We start from the raw sequence: 24,213 nt of genomic DNA, 5'->3' as shown, positions 1-24,213 counted from the left end.
ACATTAAAAATCACACTCCCTACTAACTCTGTCTCTAAGACTACACCACCTACTTTTAGTCAACCTACATTTTTTTAAGAATCTTTGAACACAAGCATATTAAACATACACCTCTTTTCTAACATGCCTTATGGAAAATAACAGCACACTGGCACCACTCCAGTTTCAGTTGGAGGCTGCTGCTATTTTCTCTGTTCTACTTTTGCTGCCCTGTATAAGCAGAACCAACAATACATAAATTCCCTACCTCAGTTTTAATTTTTCACTCAGAGCATGTTTGTGACTGGAGCCTTCAGAATGATTTTATTGGTCCTCTGACTTCTAAACTTAAACATGCACTAAAATTGTATCTTATCTCTGAAGAAGAATTTTCATCCCAGAATACAGATAACAGCTGATATCCATTCCCTGTGCAAGCTACCCTCCCTGGTAAGCCTGCTATATCTCACTCCAGTCTCAGCCCTGATGCAAGCCAGTGTGTAGGCAGTGTGGATGAACATGAAGTATTGTACCCAAAGCTGTCAGGATAAAGTAGACATACACGGAGAAACACTAAATAAATTCTAAACAAGTTGTAACATTAGTGTATGTGAAGGATTAAGTACATTTTTCAGGGCTTAGGTTTTATAAAGTGCTTTAATCATTTTATAAAGGCAGAAAACGTGCTCACACTCCAAGTATTCCAGTGTGAATACAAATTCAAAGAAATCACTAAAGAGAAGTCCCTGATTTGCTGCTATTGCATCTGTAACCTGGATTCCAGTTTTGTAACTTCTGCCATATTTGATATAAACCCAGGACCTGCATTCTTAACAGGGCAAAGAAGGAGGAGTATTTTGAGAAGATGCAGCTAAGAGGGAAGTAGAGTCCACTCCGAACAACGACACAGATTCCAAGAACCTCTTGGGACAAACAGTTCCCAAAACCTTATTTCTCCTCTCCTTCCTCCCAGTGAGCTTTAACTGTAGTTTCTGGAAGGCTACATTTAGCAGTCTGACTGGTACTCCATTGCATTTCCACTTCACACAGTTAAATAAACACAATCTAAAACCTCATAAGACCTTCTGAAAGACAAGAGGTGACTTATTGCTGAGCTGGATTTGTAGCTTCTCAAGAAAAGCCCCAGGGGCAGCTAGAACAGACTCATGTCTGTGGTGGATGGACCTGACCCCCGCTCAGCCAAACCAGCAGTAGTTTGGTACAGACTCCAAAGAAGAACCCTAACCACTCATCCGTGACAAAACCATATTGAAAGTTGGCATTTCTTATTTTCGTGGTTATCTTTTGAAACCATGTTTTCTAGCAAGACCTTATTTTTTTGCTTTGCTAGAACTTTTCATTTCTCTCACTTCCACCTATCAAAGATATCTAAAATCACTAGTGAATTCATCTTTTCTGATGTAACTATATTAAGTAAAGCAATTTTATAAAATACTTTTCATTTCTGCAGCCCAAGATAATTCTGGGAATCCCAGGAGCTAGTGGTTTGTTCAGACTGGGGACTGATATTGCCCAGTGCCAGGACAAAAGGAGGAACCTTTTCTGACAGACATCATTCAACATCTTTCTGGAAAGAAGCAGGGCATAGAGTGGCAATCAACAATGTTATATCTATATTATAGCAGAAGAAAAGTGAAGTAAGACCCATTTAGTTCCACTTATTCTTTCCCTCCTCTTTAAAGTAGAAGCCTAGGTTCAAGAGAAAACAGCCAGCCCTTAAAGTGTGAAACCAAGTGGACCAGATTTTGATCCATGCCTGCAGGTCAGGATCTTAGGGGGTTCCAGCTGATCCTTTGTCTACAAACAGTGATGTGAACCTCCTTGATCCTTTGTGATGGCAGCTTGAGCATGAACAGGCAGTGACTATTATACTGGGGACACACAGATTCGCACTTACACAGAAGTGGAATGCAAAAAAATGAGTTAAGTCCAAGTTCATTTTTACTCAATTTTGGATTAAAAATAGCATTGCAACCATGTAGGATGCTAAACTTCATAGTTCTAAAGGTCAGCATTATTGATCACCACAGTGAGCAGCATTTCATTATAGTAAAATCATAAGAATATAAGAAAAGGTATTGTATTGTACTGTATCATATCATATTACATTATAATAAAATAATGACATTCCAAGGGTAGAGTTGCTGGCTATCTGTGATACTGTGTAAATCACAATACTGTCAGGTGTGTAAATTTGCTATAATGTTCTGTTCTGTCATCAAACAGAAATTGTCAATTTTTTTCCTTTTCCTTTCAACTTCATATTGGGCATGATTCTGTTCACTTTGGTTGTAGGTTTTGCATGGAATCATACTTACAAAACCATAAAACTAGCATATCTCTCTGTTTTTATTTATTTTAACAGGTTTGCCCATTTTTAACTTTCCATCTCAGGATTTGACTACAAAGGTCCAGGATAAGCTGTGGGCAGGTAGGGATATAACTACATGTAATTTTGTATGATAAACAGACACAATTAGTACAGAACTCTATGAGGCCTGCTTTTATAGAAGTGCATCTTTTATCTTTATGACAGTGGAATTAGGATTTGAAGATAAATCTTCATATGTTGTGAATGTCAGATAAGGTTCTTTCAGAGGCATCATATAATAAAGATAAAAATATTGTTCTTTCACATAGTATTTTCTTATCAAAATCAGACTCATAAATCACATGAGTTATAAGCAAGCTAAAAGACACTTAGAACACAGCACTTTGTGAAAATCACAATAACTCCTGTCTCGATATTTAAAGAGTTTTCATAATCACAGTATGTAATGATTAAAGTATCACCAAAGCTAGCTATCACTATAAACACTGAACCTTTTCTGCTCTATATGGGCTGTGCAACAGAATCATCCTGAAAATATTCCCAGAACGGTTTGATGCCAGTTCCACTAGAAAATTTAAAATCAGTTTTACACTCTCTTTATGATATTTTCTGCTTATCCATGTATTCCTCTATTGATTCCATAAATCTCTGAAGAATTTGCCACCAAAGGAGATTTCTGAGAACAAAATGTGCTATGCATTGGTTCATGCTGTCAATTTTAAATCTGAAGAACGTTAGAGAAAGTGTGGTGTGTTGGTGTACTTAGTTTCAATATATCTTCACTTTTTTAAAGTTCGCAAAGTATGTAATCCACTATGTATACACATATTTGTATAGATATTATATATTGCTTATAATCAAAGACAACATACCGTTTCTGCTTTGATAGAAATGTTCCTTTGATATAAATTCAGTTATATCAAAAGAATAACCTTTTATGTAATTAACAGGAAGAAAGGGTAGTAAATATTAAGGATGATGGATTCTGTCCTGTACTGTAAAGGACAGTAGGCACTTGGCTAATGCTTTGGAGAACAGTGAATAGAAGCCTAAATTTTCACACTAGTTATTTATACCCTGCAATATCCATTGTACAATGATATTATACAATCAGTCTAATGTTACATTTATTGCCAATTTAATTAATTTAATGTTAAAAATAATATTACTGCAAAATTCCTCCTCTTCAAAGCAGGAGAACCAGAGTACAAAGAACATGAGAGAGTGAACGTGTTCTAAAAACAAACATTAGCTAAACCAACATTTTATAACTAGAAGATATTAAACATTTATTTATCAACTGTCTCACAGGTGGAACGTATATGCATCAAACATTTTTGGCTTTTGCTGTATAGCTAGTCCTCTTAGCAATGCTCAACTGTTTCCACATTATTAGAATTACATTTTCCTACATGGTTGCCAATTAACAGATTGAAGTAACAGACTATATAACCCATCGCATGGCAGTGAAATGAACATGACCAAGCACTCCAAATGCTTGCATATGAACAGAATTGATAACAGACTTACTTTTTTATTGATGTAGTATGGGTCCATGTCTTCCAAGGGCTCAGACACCATTCCAGGAGGTATGTCGCCGTATATAAACGGAAGCGTTTTTCCTGCCTCCAAATCACTGTTTGGTTTTGGCCCGTTTTCATCATCGTCTTTACGATCTTGTTTAGAATTCTTAGCTTTTTCTGCAGCAATGCGTTGTTCAATAGCTGCAAGAGACTCTCTAGTGAAGTATTGGAAGCTGTCTGGTCCGGGTGGTACAAGCACTGGCTGCTCCATCTTTTCATCCTGCACATTTTAATTACCATTTATTCTTCTGCATAGGAAAATACTAAAAGAAAGCAGAAAATAAAAATGGTAAAATCACCAAGTAAGAAAGATATAACATTTATTTTGAGTGATTTTCTTTATGCTATGTTGTAACATTCAAATACACAATATTGAAAATTACGTAAAGAAAAAGAAAATAAGCAGCTTAGTCAGTGATGTGGCCTTTGTAAGAGGCACTTGTGTGGTTCTTATGCTAGTTACAGAAACTGCAATAATTTCTCAACTCTAGGACTATAATGGTCTTCTAGTCCAAATAAGTAAAATCATGATACTTAAGAACAATCACATATATTCCTTCCTTAAAACTTTAATTATCTTAAAATCACTTCACATTCCTCTGGAATCAATCAGGATTATCTTGGTAACTATAAATTGCACAATTCATCAGACTTAATGCAGAAATGTCCCTTTAGTTCAGTAAGAGTATCAGAAAACAAGCAGTGTAGAATCAAAATTTCTATTAAAAAAACAAAACCCAACTCTGGATATTAAAAAGTGAGAGTAGTTCCAAGTAAGTTTTTGTACAGGTATTCTAGATAATAAGAAGAACAATTGCCTATTTTTATTTAACTCTTACTATATATCTGGTTCTGTAATTAGATAATTCTAAAACTATTCTAATACACGTATTTATCTGTATATTGGAACGGAAAAATAAACCAAACAAGGAAAAAAATAAGTTCTGTTAAAACTAGGAATCTGTCGACTTTCATGCTGCTGAACAATATTCTGACCACATCAGACATACAGATTAAATGTGTATTTGGGCACTCAATAGTGCATATATCTCTCATGCCTGTACATAAAGAGATATTTGCAGTCTCCACCCTTTACTGGGGTCCTTGCAAAATGATCAGTCAGGAGACTTAAGGCTAAATGCAGGTCAATACCCCTTGAAATAAACTAGAGATATGGAATCACAGAGAAGTAAGAACACAATAGATGGCTGGGTTGAAACATATGAAAACAAATTAAAAGGTCACAAACAAGGAAAGGAATCACAGAAAGAAGATAAATAAGATGAGAAAAATACAGCAAAAAATGGAAAGAAGAGATCATAAATGAAGGTAGAAAAAATTAGGGGAGAACGTGACAAATGTGAAAGGAAAATATAGGAAAACTGGAAGATCAGTGGTATAAAAATGCAGAGGTGAAAACAAAGAAAACAGAAAAGTAGACAGAAGAACCAAATACTGGGAAAGGAGTAGGAATGGAAGCAAATACAGATATCGTTGAACTTTCCATTAAGAAAAAGTCAAAAAGCGAAATAAGAAATTAGATAAATAAAAGGAGAAGAGAGAAAAACATGGCTGGGAAATGAAAGAGAAGGTCACTGGTATACATTAAGTAATAAACCCCAAATCCTCTGAAGCAAGGATTTGGGGTTTATTACTTAATTTATATTAGTAGGAGTAGTTACATTTACACAGTCCTAAAATTACATTCAGCCCTTTGAAGGCAACTGCGTGGCTGATGTGGCCCCTGGTGAAAATGAGTTTGATACCGCTACTCTAGAACGTCAATGCCAGGGTTAGCATAAACATCTTAATCACACTCATGCATTGAGTAGTGCTATACAGTGGATAAAATAAGAAAGAAGTGTCAAAGTGCTTATGGGCTCTATTACCCCAATTTTCTTGATTTCTCAGAAAAAAACAACCAACCAAACAAACAAAAAAAGTCACCTGCATCTATTGAACGATCAACCACAATCAGAAGAATGCCTTCCAAAGAATCAAGGTGGAAAATTTATCACCATAAAAAATCAAAGGGAGCTAATCTCCTATCAAAATATGAAGTATTGACCCATGCAAAGCATCGACTCATGCCAAAAACAGTTCTCTAAAGCTTTCCCTTCTTTCTGATCCTGAAAGAAATCAGAATCATCCTGTTCTCTCTCTCCAGTAGGGGGAAAAGGGATATAAGAAAGTGTACCTCAGCCAACAAGGATTTAGAATCTTCTCTTCCTACACACAGAGAGCATCCTCTAGGCTTCCCCCAGCTCCCCATTTTGTGGTTTGGTTTACTTCTGGGAACTGACTCTTCAGTCTCTTAACTACTGAACAGTTATAATCTCATAGTTTGTACACTCTGAAATTATTTTTTAATGTTCAACCACACCTTGTGGATACTGAGAAAGAAGCAAAAAACCTATTAGCCACACCACTGATCTTGGCTGATCCTCAAATCGATCCCTGTAAATGGCACCACCGTTTGGGAACCAGCTCTCATACTAAGCCACTATTCGAACACTATGAGAGCCATAGCTGCAGGTGGGTACAACTTGCTCCGTGGGCTTCAAGAAGATACAGAGACTCAAGAGACAGTGAGCTTCTTCTCCTCTCCTTCTCCTCTCCACAGGTATAATCTCCATGGGCACCAGCAAATGAGGCTACATAGCCATGTCTGCCTTTCTCTCTCCTCCTCCCTGTGGACCAAGGAGGCTGGTTTTCCCCTTTGCCATTTATTCCTTTGAAAATTCTCTTCATTGTCCAAAACCCCCACTGTACAGGGCACTCCGTGTTCCCAGCCATGGTGGTCAGCGAGGGTACAGCAAGCCAGAGTAGTCTGGGCACAGCAGGAGGGAGGTGCTGGAGGGTAGCAAGGGCAATCTCATGTTTTGAAGAGGAAGGAAATAGAAAGCGAGCAAAGCTGAGCTCTGAAGCCCTCTGGTGCACAGTCAGGATCACCTTCTCACTCAGCAGACTGTCCCCAGCTGGCACGCAGAACAAGGAGCTAAGCCTGCAGGTGCACAGAAACAACCTACTTCACAGCCATTAGCCAGGCTGCAAAAACATTTGATTCAGCTACTGTGTTTACATAGTGAGTTTAAACCAGCAAATGCCATAGACTTTTCTAATAATACCTGTATTTTTTTTTTTTCTGTAGAAAGGAACATTACATTTTTTTTTCTATAATTAGTCCTAGAATATTCTCAGGTCTGTCAAATGTACATGGAGCTAGCCATATATACACCTTTAGATGTATCTAGAACCAAGTAGACTGTACTTAACAAAACGCTTTAGGAGACTTTGGGAAGATTAAATACTTTTTATCCTCTGCTTAACAGATTAGAGGATGATATTCTAGATACATTTTCCTTCATGCATTTCCACGATTATGATGTCTTCAGAATTGCAAATAGAAGTCTTTTATAAATTTAAAAGTCAGTATTAAATACATGCAGAATTCACTACAATCTTAATCCCAAATCACTTTTATCTGTCATATCATAGCGGTTAACTAAAAGGTCTGTATTTCCTTCACTATACTGGATTAATTTATTCTCACTTATCTGTTGGGGATGGATAATGATTGATACTAGGTCAGTTAATCAACCGATATCCTTCTGATTTCTATCAAGTGATTTATTAAATATTAATTGAATAACTACAGAATGCTTATATGATCCAAATTGACTTAGCTCATTGTTTTGGTTGGTTGTTTGTGGTTTGTTTGTTGGCTGTTTAGTGTGTTTTGTTTTATTTTGTTTTGTTTGGTTGGATTGTTTTCTTTAGCATAGCACTGGTAATTCAACAAAGGAAAGAATATAAGTATACACTAAATATAGATTTCTCGCTAAGTTCTTTCTTACTTTCCTTCTGGAGTGAACGAGATTTTTTTTTTTCCTTTTTCATCTCCAATTGTGTCTGAGTGACTTTCTTATGAGCAGCATATCAGAATAAACATGCTCTAGAAAATAACTAGACAATAATTTATGTTCTTCACTTTTGTAGGCAAAAGATTGCATACGTATGCCTCCCTGTTCCACTTTGGTTTTGTATTATACAGTTTCTCAATTTGGTGAAAGGCCATCAAGACTAGAGTTGTACACTGCTACATGACACAATCTGAGATAGTGCAGCTCTGGTTTGCTGGATGTGAATGTGCATCCACGATGAAGTGGAAAGATGAGTTCAGAATGGAATGCACATGAATATTTCAAGAAATACGTTGCACATTCTTTTGCACTGCTACTTGCAGAAATAACTACTCACAGGACTTTTCTTTATATATATAACAAAATATTTGTTACACTGGTGATGGAAGAAATAAGTAATCTCTCACCACTACTAGAAAATAAAAATGACACTACATCAAATTACAGAATCACAGAATGGTTGGGGTTAGAAGTGACCTCTGGAGATCACCTAGTCCAACCCACCTGCTAAAGCAGGGTCACCCAGAGCAGATCACACAGGAATGTGTCCAGGCAGGTTTGAATGTCTCCAGAGCAGGAGACTCCGCAATCTCTCCGGGCAGCCTGTTCCAGTGTTCTGGCACCCTCAAGGTAAAGAAGTTTCTCCTCATATTCAGATGGAACCTCCTGTGCTTCAGTCTGTGCCTGTTGCCCCTCATCCTTTTGTTTGGCACCACTGAAAGGAGTCTGGTCCCATCCTCTTGACATCCACCCTTGAGATATTTATAAACATTTATGAGATCCCATCTCAGCCTTCTCTTCTCCAGGTTGACCAGACCCAGCTCTCTCAGTCTCTCTTCATAAGAAAGGTGTTCCAGACCCCTAATCATCTTCATAGCCCACCACTGGACTCCCTCCAATAGTTCCTTATCTTTCTTAAACTGGGCAGCCCAAAACTGGACGCAGTGCTCCAAGTGCAGCCTCAGCAGGGCAGAGTAGAGGGGGAGGACAACCTCCCTCAACCTGCTAGTCACACTCTTCTTAATGCACCCCAGGATACTGTTGGCCTTCTTGGCCACAAGGGCACATTGTTGATTCAATATTAAGAAATTAGCAAATGAAACTGCACTGTTTTCACTGTCTGGTTAATCTCCCTTTGAATTTCAGGAAGACACCCTTAAATGTCTGCACAGACTGCTGTTTCCTTGTACTTTCCAGTGCTGTGAAACTGATTGCTAAGGGAAAACTCAGGCAAGAGAATTCTGCTAGGATAAGCAGAATTTAATCTTTGCCCTTCACTTTGCCCTTGTCCTGTGACACACATTATGGTTTTGCTTTTGGCATAAACTAATGAATCAGTTCTATTAAAAATCATGCATTTTACTATTTTTAAGAAGCATCAGAGTAGTAAACAATAGCACTAAAATTTTGAAGTGCTCTAGATGCAATGATGTAACATTGGTAACTTCATTTTTATACAGAAACTAAGTGTTAGCGAGGTTATCGGTGATGCACACAGGGAACATCATTTGACTGTGTAACTAACAAACCACAGCTACTACAAAATAAAGATAAATCAGTGAATCTACATGTAAATTCAGAGAGGCCAAATCTCTGTGTTATATCACTTCTCATTGTCTATTGGCACAGTTTCTCATCATTTTTGATTTATCAAGAATTTATTATTATTCTTGTACTTAAAGTAAAGAATAAATATAAATTACCTTCCTCAAATTGTGGATTTGTGGAAGGAGAGGAAGGTATGGCCAACTACTGTGGTTTTGTTTGTCAGGCCTTAGCTAAGGAAAAACCCCTGTTTCCTTCTTCACAGAATCTTGCCTTTATCTGGCCTGTTCATCTCTATTTTAGGGCTACTCCAAGTAGCAAAAGTAGGTAGCATATCCAAAGCAACACACTTGGCAGAAGACATCAGATTAGAATATTAGGACCATGCAACTTCTTAAGACTCCCTGTAGCTCATATATAAAATTAAATTTAATTTTAATGGACAGCTTTATAAGGGGAACATCCATATTACCAGACTGATATTAGGATTCTCCCTTATCTTTTTTCACCAGTGTCTTGATGTTACCTCTTGGCAGGGATAATGCAGATCAGGGCACACGGACTTGCTTGCATTGGCTAACTATATTTATTTAATGCATATTCATTTTAAATAAAGGGTAGGTACATTAATACTGAGCATATCAGAATAGGGTACATATATATGCACTGAGCTATAAATGAATTATCTGAAATACTGGAAGCAACCAAAGAGTATATACTAGCTCAAGTCTAGATATTTCCACTGCCTAAGCTGATACACAAGCAAGGTTACTGGCACAGGGACTCCCAGAAAGGGAGGGATGAAGGAAGAGATGACTAATTTGCCAGAGTTGCAAACAGGCGTGGGTAGCTATGCGATTTAGGAAGGCGGTTTAGTGCCCGAGTCAGGGCTGCTCAACAGCCAGAAAGCAGAACAGACAGAGACAGGAAATATAGTTGATGTCTCTGATATCCACGCTGCTGTATAATTGCTTAGCTTACATCTCATTACATGAGTATCTGTGCTAAACTCCCTCATCAGCTCCAGGGAATTCAAAGCCATATTTTCCAACGATCAGCAAAACTCTTACACTACCACAGGCAACAGACCATCTGATGTCTCTGCGCAGCGCTCTGCCATCACTATGCAGGAATGAAATCAAGATTAATGGGGTAGAAAAAAATAGAAGAAAACATAAACTTCACATCTTAATGGTAAGCCTTCATTTGGGAAGGCAATCCTGGCTTCTCATCCCTGCTCCTAGAGCTATTTCTCTATTATATCTAATAAATTCACTTAAGAAGAGTTGGTTGAAAGTCGCTGGAGGTGTATTCATAGCTGAGAACAAAAAAATTATGAATAGAGGATTTCGTTCTAGTTTTCGTTCCCAATTAATTTCTTCAATTCTGGAAGAAAATACAAGCCTCAGTTTTGAAAAATAAAACAAAATAAAACAAGCCAGCTCTCTCCAAACAAAATAACTAACCAAGCAAAACCCCCATGCTGGGAAAACAAGAATGCTCCCTGTAAGCTATCTGTACGAGGAGCTGTTGTCTGCGGCACCCAAAGCAGACTTCTGTGTAGCTGCAACCTTTGTCCCCCTAATACTTGGATTCTCAGTTCTATCCTTGCTTCTTGGTTACAGTAAATCAGAAGACCACATGATGTGGACACAGAATTGTATTCAACACTATTATTTACATATATTTATATATGCATTGTTGAGACGCCTCATTACATTTTTAAATTTACTAATGCATGTCTAAACCAAAATACAGCTCCTATGTTCTGCTTTAGACTAAAAATAAATAGCCTGCGTCTGCTTGCTGCTTTGCTAGCTTAATTCCATTAACTGCAAACAAGTAATTTCTATTTCAGCAAGCTGCAAAAACCAAAATTAGTTATGCAGTTCCATAGGAAGAAAAAAATATTTTAATGGGACAAGCCACAATGCATCTGCAGTACTACTTCATCTGAGTAAATATATTTAATAGGTTAGAAATACTGGACTGCTACCAAGCTGAATGAATTCCATGCTTACTGTGTTCCTGCAGTGTATCTTGTGCAGCAAATGACTGCAGTACAGAACAGCAGTCTTTCTGCTTTCTTTCATTTGATCAGAGTGGGGATCCATTCTATTCGCAATCTACATTACTAATTCAAGATTAATGTTCTCAAGCAATGTCTGAAACATCTGTTTCCATTTGCCTTAGCAAACATAATAGCACCTTTTGTTGGTTGAAAAAATAAACAAAGCAATGCAGGCTATGCAGGGTAAATTATATAATGCTACTGATTCATTTTACATTAAGGTAAAATTGAATTTAAGACAAGATTTAGGTTCTTGTTTTGGCATATTAGCACACTTGGGAAACAAGAAATAAAAGCTGATGGAAAACAGATTACTCTATACCCTTGAATGATGCAGAGCTAACAAGCTCAAAGACATCTCCGTACTCAAAAATGTTACTAATTTACCATCTTAGTGGGCTACTTAACCCCATTTACAGCATTCTGGTACTTGCTGTCTTCATGTGGTCAACAGAAGGGCCAGTCTGACATCTTAACCAGAAGTCTTGAAGATGTAAAGGCAAAAGTATTTACATTTTTCAAAACTTTCTGTCAGTTTTAGTTATGTGTGTATTTTTCTTGCAAACAGAACAGCAGGCACTGATTTCACTCTTGAGGTTCCTGAGTCAAGGAAGAGGGCGGAGGGGACAACAGGAACCTATTTAACACACAAGATAATGGGAAAAAAACCACAACTGCAATTAAGGAAACCAAAATAATTGCTGGTTTGCAAGCAAAATGATGGGACTGCTATGAAGTGATTAAAAAACAAAAACCCCAACAACAAAATCACCACAACTGTAGAAACTTGTAAATACTTTTTGTACTGCACAGGAAACCCTTACACTGCATGAAGGGCAGAAGAGTTGAGTTTCAGCTTTCTTTAATTAAATATTAGAAACCACTCTTGATACTTCATCACCTTGCATTCACTGGGGAGCACTCCAGGGATGTTTCAGCACATGCTTGTGCATAGTGCAGAGAGGAGGCAGGAACAGCCCCGCAGCTCTGTTTTACATGCAGGGTATTACATACTAAGTCAGTGCAGTGCAGCACCCAAAGTGAGAGGTTCATCTCACAAATCATCTTTGAAAGGATGGAGCGGTCAAGGAATTGGAAATACTCAAACGACAAAGCAGCTCTACAGCCCATGAGCTACATGTGAATCAAGTGTTTGTTAAAATACTTTCTATACTATATGTTAATGTCATGTCACATGTGACATACAACACATGCCTGTAAACACATGGCATTTTTATTGCTATTTATGTGGGCAAGGCAATGTATCCTTTTCTACTGGCCACTTCTGATCCTGCTAGGGCCAGACGTCTACAGTTCTCCTTGCATGTCCCTCTGCAGTTCTGTGTTTCTGAACTCATAAACGAGCAATCATTTTTACCAACAATAAGAGGATTCTGCCATTTCCTAGTAGACTGCTTCCAACTTATTAATAATTTTGACAAGAATATGTGAGAAAAGGCTTATTTCTAGGAGATTAACAATTTCTCTTTGCAGAAGCATAATTAGTATCTGTTCTTGCAGATCCAACTTTATTTAAGTTCATAAACTATTTATATGTACAGATATTAATAGCTCTCAAAATTTCATACAACGAATATAAAAACTCACATCACTGCTGTAAAGAAACTTCTTCCAAAACACAGGCCTGGTCAAAAAATGACTCTCACTTATTTCCAAATTAGTTTTGAACTGATTTTCAACAAAATCTGAATTAACAATGGTAATCCAATGTCATTTTGGAAAGTTCTCATTAAACGGACATTCACAAGGCCACCATCTCTCAATCTGTGTCCAAGCACGGCTGGACATGACAGTAGTCTAGAGACCTGGCAGTGCTCAAGGCCTGGCACTTTATGCCCTAGATGTAGTATAGTTGCACAGTTAATTTACTGTATTGAGTATCAGATAAAGTAATTTCCACTAGCATCCAATAATTACTGCTGCTACTAGTCAAGCAAGCAAGCACATTAGAGCTGTTTCCCACATCTATTCTTTCTTTTGCGATTGAGGTGATGTACCCCGTGTAGGTTACACATTGCCTTGGTAAGTCTCTCTGGCACATCTCCTAGGCACAGACTGGCTTTCCTACAAATGGCACCTATGGTTCAACAACCATCCTAGAATTCCAGCACCAGTACATACTCACAGACTCATCGTGTCTTAACAGATTCATCCCAAAGCTTCATACTTCTCACACTGATGTGCAGCTCATCACTTAGAAAAGCAGCAGCTGAAGCATGTGATCCAGAAAAGCAGCATTTGAAGCAAGTGACACAGAGACTTTGCAGAAGTCCTTTATATGGTCAAGCTTTCCTCTGAACAGAGTAAAATACGTAAACCCAAAGGTAAAAGTAATAAACCACTCCTCCATTACTACTTCTCTGAATTTCCCAGAAACGCTTAGCTTAACCTTCGGGATTTGTTCTGAGTCATTTCAGTTGTCTCTCACTTGAGGGTTTTCTCAAAATGGTCAAAGGGAACCTCTTCCCTTTACCACTCTCAGCTTCTGCATCAGGAGACCACCTGGTCATCCCCATCAGCTCATCAAAATCCATCCATTAATTTGCTGTTTGGTTATCATCCCGTTTCGCAGAATGAGTTTGCTTGGTCAGCTCCCATTGACAAACATGCCACCTGTGATCCTGTGTTTACATCTTAGTTGTTTTACTGAAGCCACGTTAAGACCAAGGCTACAGATCAGATTTGCTTTCTGCTTACACTGTTTCCCTGTGGAGCAGCATGGAAGCTGGGGGTGACCCAGCTGGGAAGCCTGAAGAAAGACTTGCTAAAAATGAGTGAAACGTGGATGACATTAAAAGGTGCATTGACTTCCTGTGTGGATGGGTCACAGGCGTATTTACCTGTCCCATCCATCCATCTCTGTCCCCATGATATTCCACACAGCTGACACTGGGCAGAGGTAAGGTCCCATGTTCACTGCCAGAACACGTTTAGCAATTTGCAAGAAGCCGGAACTCAGATTGATTGTCTTGGTGAGCACTGGTGTCCACCTAGAGTTTCACATAGATACTTCATAACTTGTAAGAGCATTTTGTGTAGACATGGAACATCTTAGCCCAGAAAGCATGATTTAAAACATAATATTAGTAATTATAAGGGTTTAGCCATAAAAACAAGAAAGTATCTCAGAATAATAATCTGTAATGTATAATTCCAAACGATCACAGTTGGATTTAAGAGAACCAGCTTGACTTGGCTTTGTATAATAAAGATGCCCCACTCATTCCTCAAGACTTATTTCATCATTTTTTTTAAATTCTCATTTATGTCCTCCAGTGTTTAGCTTGGTTTGAGATCTAAAAGTTCTTACATGATACTCATGGTATTTTCAGTCACATAAAGAGGAAAAAAAATTTTTGAAAATTCCTAGAAGCAATGAAATAGCCTTTGCTAATAAACAGTTCACCACAAGCAGCAGCAACAGCATCTGGTGCCTCTGCACACCCTTTGAGCAATGCCTTAGGGTAAAAAGCTTCAGATTTGCAAACAAAGGCAGAGCCTGGGAATTAGTATTTCTGCAGAAGCAGTGGTTTGAAAGTCACTGACTGAAGACTGTTAGCCACACTGACTTTGATCTAAAAGCAAAGATGTCACTTTTTTTTTTTTTTAAGTGCTGGTGAGTTTCTAGTCATTTAATATTTTATATTCTAAGCCTACAATACATTTTCAGGATGTTAATTTGATTTTGGAAAAATAGTAATGTAAATATATAATAAATAATCCAGTCAAAAGCTAGAAGTGCTACAATTACAGACTATGAAATCTATGGGTATTGGGATTTGGGAGTTTTCTGGGTTTTTTAATCCTGTGGTTGGTCAAGAAGAAAAATTAGAGAAATGCGCTTCTTTAAAATAAATAAGAATCTATTATGTGCACATACTTTAAATGTTCAGCAGCCCAAAACATTTAAAAATTAATGAACTTAACGCTACTAAGTGTACTGAGAAAACAGACAAAATGTATATTGCAGGTAACAACAAATTTAAAAAATAGGAGAACTAAGGGAATATCACTGGATAGCATGTGATATTTTAAAACAAAAAAATTTGTGAAATATATCTATAGACTTTTAAATAGTATAAATTATAACAAATTTTGCAGAAACACACTCACTCATTCAAACTCGGAGTCACTTCTAGTACCTTCCTGAGGCCCAGATCACAGAATGTTAGGGATTGGAAGGGACCTCGATTATCTACTAAAAAGCATGCTGCATTTACTTTAGCAAATCAAGTACTGAACTATGTGGCTAAAATATAACTGTAGGGCGCATTTATTAATTATTTTGCAATGAAGCCATTCTCAAATACAGGTACAGAAATAGAAAAAGGAAAGCGGCTTGAGATCTGCAGTTCCTACAAACATCAGTCAGTGGACATCAAATGTGCAGTTAAACTGTATTAATGAAGCTAATGAAGTAACAAAATATTTAATAATTTTAAAGGCTTCTATCTTGCACTCTATCATGAATTGAAATCGACAGATTACAAGGTCTGACTCATGTGAATCTGTTCATGGGGATCCACCTGTAAGATGAGAACTCAAATAGGAGCAGCAACATGGTACAGTGGAGACTACAGCAAACACTGGCAGATCTGACTAATGGCAAACCACATCTCTCTCAGCCTCAGCTCCGCTGATGGGGAAATAACAGCTTAACCAATCCTTTAACCAAGGATTTGAAATTGGTGATTAAAATACTTTGAGCTATTCTTCTCATTCAAAACCACACTTTTGTCTTTTTAATGACAAGGTACTCTTGCATTTGTGATTTTAACTGCTTCTTGCTGTTCTGAATTGTCATTTTAAACGTTGTAATAGAGGTTAAAGTGTTTTGGAACGCTTTTTCTAAATAGTAATTTTTAGTTTATACTATGGAGTTATAATGCCTTCTGGTATTTTAGCACTGGGTATCCAGGGAAATATCTAAAATAGTTTGAAAATAAATGATAAGATTAGTCATTTTTGTCCCATAGCTCTTTACTCTGCCAATAGCACAGCTGGTGTGAAAGCCAGTTCTAGACCTACTAGATGAGAGAAAGCTTCAACCCGTCAAACTCCCAGAGTCAGGTATTGATTTACAACACACCCAGCTGAGAAACAATGCAGAATGACATTACTCAGCACGTCACTCTTCTTGTCTGATCAATACGTCTGAAGACAGGGCACCATTTCCTACCAGACTCAAAGCTGAATGATGTTTCTCAGGCATCATATATATAACCTAGATGCATTTGTATAACCAAACTTACAGTCAGAGGCCTAAGTAGGAAACTTTATTTTCTAAAACTGCTTGTGAATGCACTTGAGAGAGGGCACAATGACAGAAATAAATGCACTGCGTAAAGAATATCCAGTTATGAAAAGCAAGTCTTTAGTATGTGAACAATGAACATTGTCAGAGAAGAAATCAATGCAATGTGTAGGTCATGGCTCTAAGGAATCAAAGGACATGCACAATTAAGGAGCTTAGAAATGATCATGTTACACTGATTATGAGGACTCAATATTTTTAAGTGGAAATTATTTCAAACAAATCTTCATTTGTTTTTGAGGAAAAAGCCTATGAAAAATATAGATACAAAGAATTTTCATGGCTTACCAATTTTGAGTAGGAGTTGGTTTGTTATGCTTGATTACCCAGTTTTCCGTATTTATTACTCTTAAAATTCTTGGTTTTCCCTATGATTTAAAATTGCATCAGGATTTATGTTTGTCATGTTACAGATGCACACTTGATCCTAGTGAAGCTGTTCTCAAAACATGCTATTGACTTGATTCATACATGTAAGTTTTATTCCCTAATGGATATATTTTATCTACATCTTGAAGAAGAATTCTGATTTGTGCTAGGTTAAAATGTCATTTCAGCCGAAACTCTTGTCTTACCTTAATGTAGAGGCATACTAACTTGGAGGAATACTTCCCTTTAGTTTTCTTTTACATACTGAAATTTTACCAGCTGGCTTTCACGTGTGCTAAAAAGATGCAGTCCCTTTTTCTGAGTATATTTTCTACTTCAGTGCTGTCAGACTAATGCATAGAGAAGAAATATGAGTGAGAGATATTTGTATTAAGAAATTAATAAAAGTACTATTGCAAATCATGTAAATATACATATATTCAACTATCCGTCATTCAATAATTATTTAAAAATTCTAGATTATATATATATTATATATATACACTATATATATTATAAATTCATTATGATGAAGGCCCTCTTTTGTGACTTATAGTGCAAATTATTTCTCATACTTTAAGTTGTGGGACAGTGAAATGCTTTTTACATTATGACATGTAATGCCATAGAGCATATAATGTCATTGGAAATAATTGCAAAGTGGGAAAGGTTGAGGGTGGGGGAGGATCTGGGAAAAGTCATTTTAAAAGAGTATTAAAAATTTCATCAAAATTTTTGCTTTCCCTTCCTCTCTTCTTACTTTTCTTGCTCAAACTTTTTTCCTCATGAATTCTTTTCACCTTTCTAGCAAGACCATGAGGGTCTTGAACCGAACATTGTCCTAAGGAGTGAGATGGAAGTGTGCTCCCTCCCTGCCTGCCTGCTCCAGCCCTCCCAGGCAGCTGGGCTTGCTGGAACCAGAGTGCTAGAGGGGGGCGCTTTAGGTTGGACAGGATCAGGGCTGAGTTTTCAGGCATGTGGTTGTGAAATTTGGCTTATTGCTGGGCTGGGTGGTGAGGGAGTTCTTGGGTTAACTAAAGGTGGACTGCAGAAGCTTGGAGCAAGCCAGCAAGCACGGAGAGGTAAATGTATCCAAAATATTCCCAAACCAAAAAAGGTCAAGATCAAAACTGTTGCCATTGCAAAAGACAGTTGAAGAGAGATGAGAGTGTAGAGCACAAGGCATTTTTTTCAGTGAGAACACAGTGATCTGATGCATAACAGATGGCCAAAGCATGACTCTGAGTAGGTACCTTAGCGACTATGTTCCCTAAGAAGGAATGGCCTCAGTCAAAATGTGCGATAAATTACAGTATCAAATCTTAAGATGCCTGTTATGAAATGAGCACATACATTTATCACTAGCAATATGAAATGTTAAGATTCTCTTTAATTTTACTACCTATTTTTCTCAGGCTACCTCTGTACTGTATTTGACGCTAAGCAGCCAAAACTGCATTCTGTCACAAGCTGCTCCTGAGGCAATAGGAACCTGTCCACATTGCCTTTTATAGGACGTACTTCTGGATTTGGGAGGGAGGTTGCTTGCAAATTCCCAAGTTTGCAGCAGCAGATATCTGAGCTTTTCTAGGAAGATGTCCCTCTCGAGTTACTTTTATTCTTGTGCCCTGAACAACAGACAGCCAAGATGTATTCACGCTGCAGGTAAATCAGTTTACGTACCTTTGAGGATTACCATTTCAGAACAGCATCAGAGCTGGCCAAACCACATGGGCCCTGCTGAAAGCAGGCAGAATGGATGGCTGTAGCTGTTTTGCCCTCCAAGCTCCCTTCAGAAACATCCTATTTATCCTAAATGCAGTCCAATTGACCCAAATTTTAATTATTTCAGACTTCTGTATGCTGCCATTGTTGGTAGAAGCTTTTCAGTTCTTAGGTAGAGTGATCCATCTCAATCTACGAGTGCTTAGTACAGCAGTTTGGCACAAGAAAGGTCAGCAACCAAGCCTAAGGGCTTCCAAGGTTAATTATGTCTGCTACTACCCCTCATGATAAATCTCTTACACGTGTCAATTTTCCTCACCTAAGTTTTGGAGCCTGACCACATCTAAATCTTACTGTACATTCCCCACTGTCAAACAGTCTCTGTTTTCCACCATACTTACAAGAAAGTAAGTTTATTTGGCCTCATGAAACAAAAACTGCCCATATCCAGGGGGATTTTCTTACTGGTTCTTAGGCTATGTTATGCTGCTGTATACATTCTTAGAAAAGAGATGACAGGTTTCCTCTCAGAGGGTCTTTGCAGGCTTTCTTAATTATCTCAAACTCAATTTTTTAGATTATCACTCCGTTGTTCAAATTTTCAATTTACATCAACATTGTGCTTTCAAAGAAGACTCCCAGTCACATTTAGGAGACACAAATATCTGCAAAGCTCCCTCACTATCTTCCTTTTAACCTCTTATTTTTCAAGGTACCTTCCATTTTTGGTGGTTAGGCTCTCAGCTACCAAAACTATCATACTCCTTCACCTTCAAGGTCCTCTTTCTCTCTGTGCCACCTGAGCGTTTTCCCTTATACTTACATCGTATGTTGGTTGGAGCAGTGATCCACTTTCTCTCTGTGTTTGAACAACACATAGAGACTGGGGTCCTCGATTCACTACAGAAACCCCCACCTGTTATAGGCATACAAAAATATCCATATGTATGCAAAGCAACGGGTCATGTTGGGCACAAACTAGAACAGAACCATTTGCGGGTAAGAATCTAGAATTTACGAGGTGTTGAAGTTCAAGACTGTGTACTTTAGAGCGGTAATAAGAAAGAACACTTTCAGAACTAGACCCTGACAGAGCCAGAAAGTAGGAATTTTTTAAGAAACATGTTCCTGAAACTTCCAGAAGCAAAAATATGCCCTACAACACTGAAATACAGTATCTTAACTGAGACAACACATCAAAATATATATTAAAAAAATCTTGTTTTAATCACCCAAAGCAGTTAATAATTACTGCTTCAGGAAAGCCACCCGAATGAGAAGCATTACACAGAGAAAATCAGACGTGCAGACCTCTAAAGTGAAGGGAAAATTGCTTACTGTCTGGATTTCAGTATAATGCTAATCACAGTGTCACTATCCACAGCCACTATTTAGCCATCTTCGCGATATTTTCTCACATAAAAGAGAGCAAATGACCCATATTTCATATGTGGAATTTATCTGAACAGACAGCTAAAGGCATAAAGCCATGCTTTCCCAAACGCTAAGCAATCAAGAATTCACACAGAAGTCGATACGAAATTCTTGTCACTCTGTTCTGGGACGTTATTTTTTGCCTAAACACCTAAATACAGACTGAAATACATACTCTTAGGCCTATCTTATGAAATTCCAGCCACATATCACAGTCAATCCCACTTTAGTAACAGGAGAGGAAAAATAAACTATTGCCAAAACTGACCAGTTGCCTGCATTTCAGAATCCTACAAAGCATAGGACCCTGAGAAATAAACATCACTGCTGAGATGCCCAAAGAAACATTATGTGCAAAGAGGTCAAAGAAAAAGGGAGACAAAATTTTGAATAAAACACTGTTATGACTATTAGCTAAATAGTACTTAATGTTCTGAAGACAGATTTGTTTCAGAACAGAGCAATAGCTGTTAAAAATAAAATTGAATGTTTACTACTCCCCTGTATTTTTAAAAAATTATTCCTACTTCCTTAGCTTTTTTAAAAAATTATTTTTCCCCAAGAAACTCAATGTTAGCTATTGTCTCTGAATTAGGTGTGCAGACAGAAGAGAGGGGGTACTCTATCAGCTACTTCACTTTCTCTTGTTGGCATGTCTCATAATTTATCCGTCTCTACTCTCGAGCAATATGAATTTTTGTTTCTCCCAGCAGAGCAACTAGTGTTGCAAAAAAGTGTTTTCAAAAAATAATTCCAAAATAAAAACCTAAACCTATTATTTGAGTGAAAGTAATCTTCAGTTAGAATTCTACTTAAAAGGGACTCAAATTAATTAAGAGGTTTTTTCTAATCTCATTGCACATGTACATCAATGAAGTTGTAAGCTTGTCTACTATATGTTCCACTCATAAAATATGACCGTGTTTTCACTTCAGGGCAGGTACAGTCCTCATACCTGGTGATGCAAGACTGCCTCTATGTTAGCATTTCCAAATTTTCTATTTATATTTCTATTAATAGACATATTTTATAATTTTCTATGTTTTCTATTTATTATATATATTTTGTAAATTATATTTCTATTTCTATCTGTATTTCTATTTATATTAGCAGGTTTTGTATTTTGGTGCATAGTTGCTCCTTAATATAGGCTTGTAACATCCTCCACGCTGTGCTCCTAGGATGTGGCTTTGTTTTACAGAATCACAGACAGGCTGAGGTGGAAAGGCACTTCTGGAGTTCAGCTTTTGTATTAGAATAAATATATTTTGCAAAACTTTCTCAAGTATCTCTAGGCCACCTGAGTGTAAATTCCAATTGTATAAAATGGTGCAGGCAGTTTTGTATTTGCCCATCAAAAAGGAAACAGTAAACCAGACAGAAATATGCTGAAATAACATCTGGCAAGTCTTCCTCATCTGGGTGTGTCAGTAAATACAGTTTTACAATGCTCTCCAGTCCCAGACAACAGCACTATGGAGTAAAGTATATTATTTTGCAGCAGATTTTAAGTATATCTGATATGTCTTCCTTTTATCAGACCCTATATATTTCTTGTCCATTGTTTGTTAAACAAAATCAATTTAGTCTGCCATTAAATAGGAATATATTTTTAATGACTCATGTACACTGTTTTTCATGTAAGTATTCCAAATTATTACAAAGATGTAAAACAAGTTTTTGTTTTAATTAAATCCAGTTTGGCACCTGATTTAGCAGGATATTTTCTAAATTGGTCTTGCATTTCTTTTAAGTATTGATTCACAATCTTATATGCTACAATTTAATTTTTTTAATTAGCATTAAAGTCAAACAGTCTATCTGAAGATGTGTCCCTCCATAACATTGACTTTCATGGAAGAAAAATAAGCTATACATTTCAAATTTATTTTTCCCAACTATAAACTGTTCCTGAAGGACACTCAAGACATTATTGTGCTGTTTCCTTTGCCATTGTTATTCCAAAAGTTAAAAAAATATATATTTACTCAACATGTTATTCCAGTTTGTGAATTTATTTAGCTTATTCTAAAGCCTTACTCTTATAAAAAAAACTGCACAATAAAATTTTATTACTTTTTTCTAGGTAATTTCATTACATATATGTTTATATGAACAACATTTATTTTACTTACTCAGTCGCTTAGAAGCCAATGCACTAATTGATGGTATAAAATCCTGCTGTATCTGGGGACACAATCACCTCTTGTTAAAAAAGCTGACCATGGCACAGTTTTCACTTGTTTTAGTTAGTAGTTTCCCAAGGAGTGTGGGGACATGACTCAAGGGTGAGCTCACATGGGAAGGCACAGCCTCAGGACAGGGGACGTACAGGACAAGACCCTCTGAAGACACTGGGTATCTCAATGCCACTTAGTCTTGGCATAGATGGAGACAAAATGACTAAGAAAAATGTTACTGTAATACATAGATCCTTTTACTTGGAGTGCAAATTTTGTTTTAGACATAATATTTTATTATTTCAGAGTATTAGATCTGTAATAAATTTTTTTTAGACAATATGAAGTCCTGAAAACATAGTAAAAAGCGTCACCCTTTCTGTTCTATCTCCTCCGTGTGTGTATACAGAGAAAATAAGTTGAGCTGAAGGTAAAAATGTTCAAATGTGAGATTTCTAGATAATATTTGAATCACATAGTTAATGTTTAAGAAAAAATATTTTTAAAACTATTGGATAACTTCTTTTTCAATTAAGCACGGTTAACGTAGCCAGTATGGAGCTCTGAAAAGTCGTCTGTTTCTATCCATCACTGCACATTTCATGTGATATGTCTGGGATTATTTAGGCTTTCATTTCAGAAAATGAATCTATCAGATTGTGTTTCTCAGCTGTGAAAAATACTGAATATTAACATAAAATATTGAACATTGAAATGGCTCTGGAACACTCACTTTAACCAGCTTTTGAAGTGTTGTACTTCTCTGCTGAAGATAAACTACCAATTTAAAAATGCTTTTTAATTAAATGTATGGTATTCTCCTGATAGTAAGTAAGAGTCAATCAGATTTTTCAAATATCCTTTCCTACTCCTTTTATTCGCATACTCACTAAGGTTAATCAGTAAAGCCTATTTAATCTAAAGAAACACCACAAAATTAGATAACTTTTTAGGACATATTTTCTGTTCTTTACAAAAATATATTTGGTGTTGCAGAGTGTATATTTATCAAGACATACGTAGAATATACTGTAGAATAAATGTCTTGAGGAGAGACTTATATACTTTAAGAAAATCCTACTGAAGATAGCTTCTAGAGGGCCTATTTTGGACCCTATATAATTGATTACATACTTTTCTTTAAGTCTGTTGTACCTCAGTTATCTACTTCTTTTTGTAGACTCGCAGAAAAATTGGTTTGGAAACAATTATCAGAGGCCACCCAGTTCATCTTCCTGTACAAGACAAAATTGCTATACCTATTATATTTCCCAAGAGATGTTTCATCTAACCCCTTCCTACAAACCTTCAGGACAAAATATCCCCTGATACTCTGTTGCCACTCTTCACTATCATTTGTCTTACAAAGTTTTTTCCCTGTATCTCATCTGGATAAGCCCATTTCTTCAGTCTTCCTGTTCCATCCACTAGGAACATAAAGAGCAGAATTCATCTTCAGTATCAGCTGCTAATGATCCACCCGCCTCTTCCCTTCTGTTTTCACTTCTAGACCTGCTCCAGGAATCCTGCAAAGACACTGAAAGAGCCCTGCTGGGACATTCCTAGGAGGAGCACCTATCACCTTCCTCAGAAGTATCTTGGTCATGAATTCCTCCTGGCAAATTCCTACAATAATGTGCAACAAAACAGATAGATGCTTTAGATCATTTAAGAAGATGGAAGATCTCGCTCTGAAGTAAACACCATTGAAGAGTA

General features: G+C 37.0%; 1 protein-coding gene across 11 annotated transcripts in view; it reads right to left on the bottom strand.

Annotated features, from left to right (window-relative positions):
- LOC309441200 (sodium channel protein type 1 subunit alpha) overlaps positions 1 to 4,134 on the bottom strand; it is a gene marked incomplete at its 5' end in the record, with an annotated part of 68,100 nt that extends 63,966 nt beyond the window's left edge. For 10 of the 11 annotated variants that reach the window (XM_082055705.1, XM_082055709.1, XM_082055706.1 and 7 more), the window contains one exon: positions 3,863 to 4,126. In XM_082055705.1, coding sequence (XP_081911831.1) covers positions 3,863 to 4,126 — 264 coding nt within the window. Of the gene's footprint in view, positions 1 to 3,862 lie in introns of all 11 variants that reach the window. The other variant, XM_082055707.1, reaches the window with a different exon arrangement.
- Between the last annotated feature and the right edge of the window lie 20,079 nt (positions 4,135 to 24,213).

Source organism: Streptopelia decaocto, assembly GCF_964273445.1.
Source record: "Streptopelia decaocto genome assembly, chromosome: 6".
Taxonomy (NCBI): Eukaryota; Metazoa; Chordata; class Aves; order Columbiformes; family Columbidae; genus Streptopelia; species Streptopelia decaocto.
The sequence above is the reverse complement of the archived record's forward strand: the minus strand, read 5'-3'. Positions and strand labels throughout refer to the sequence as shown.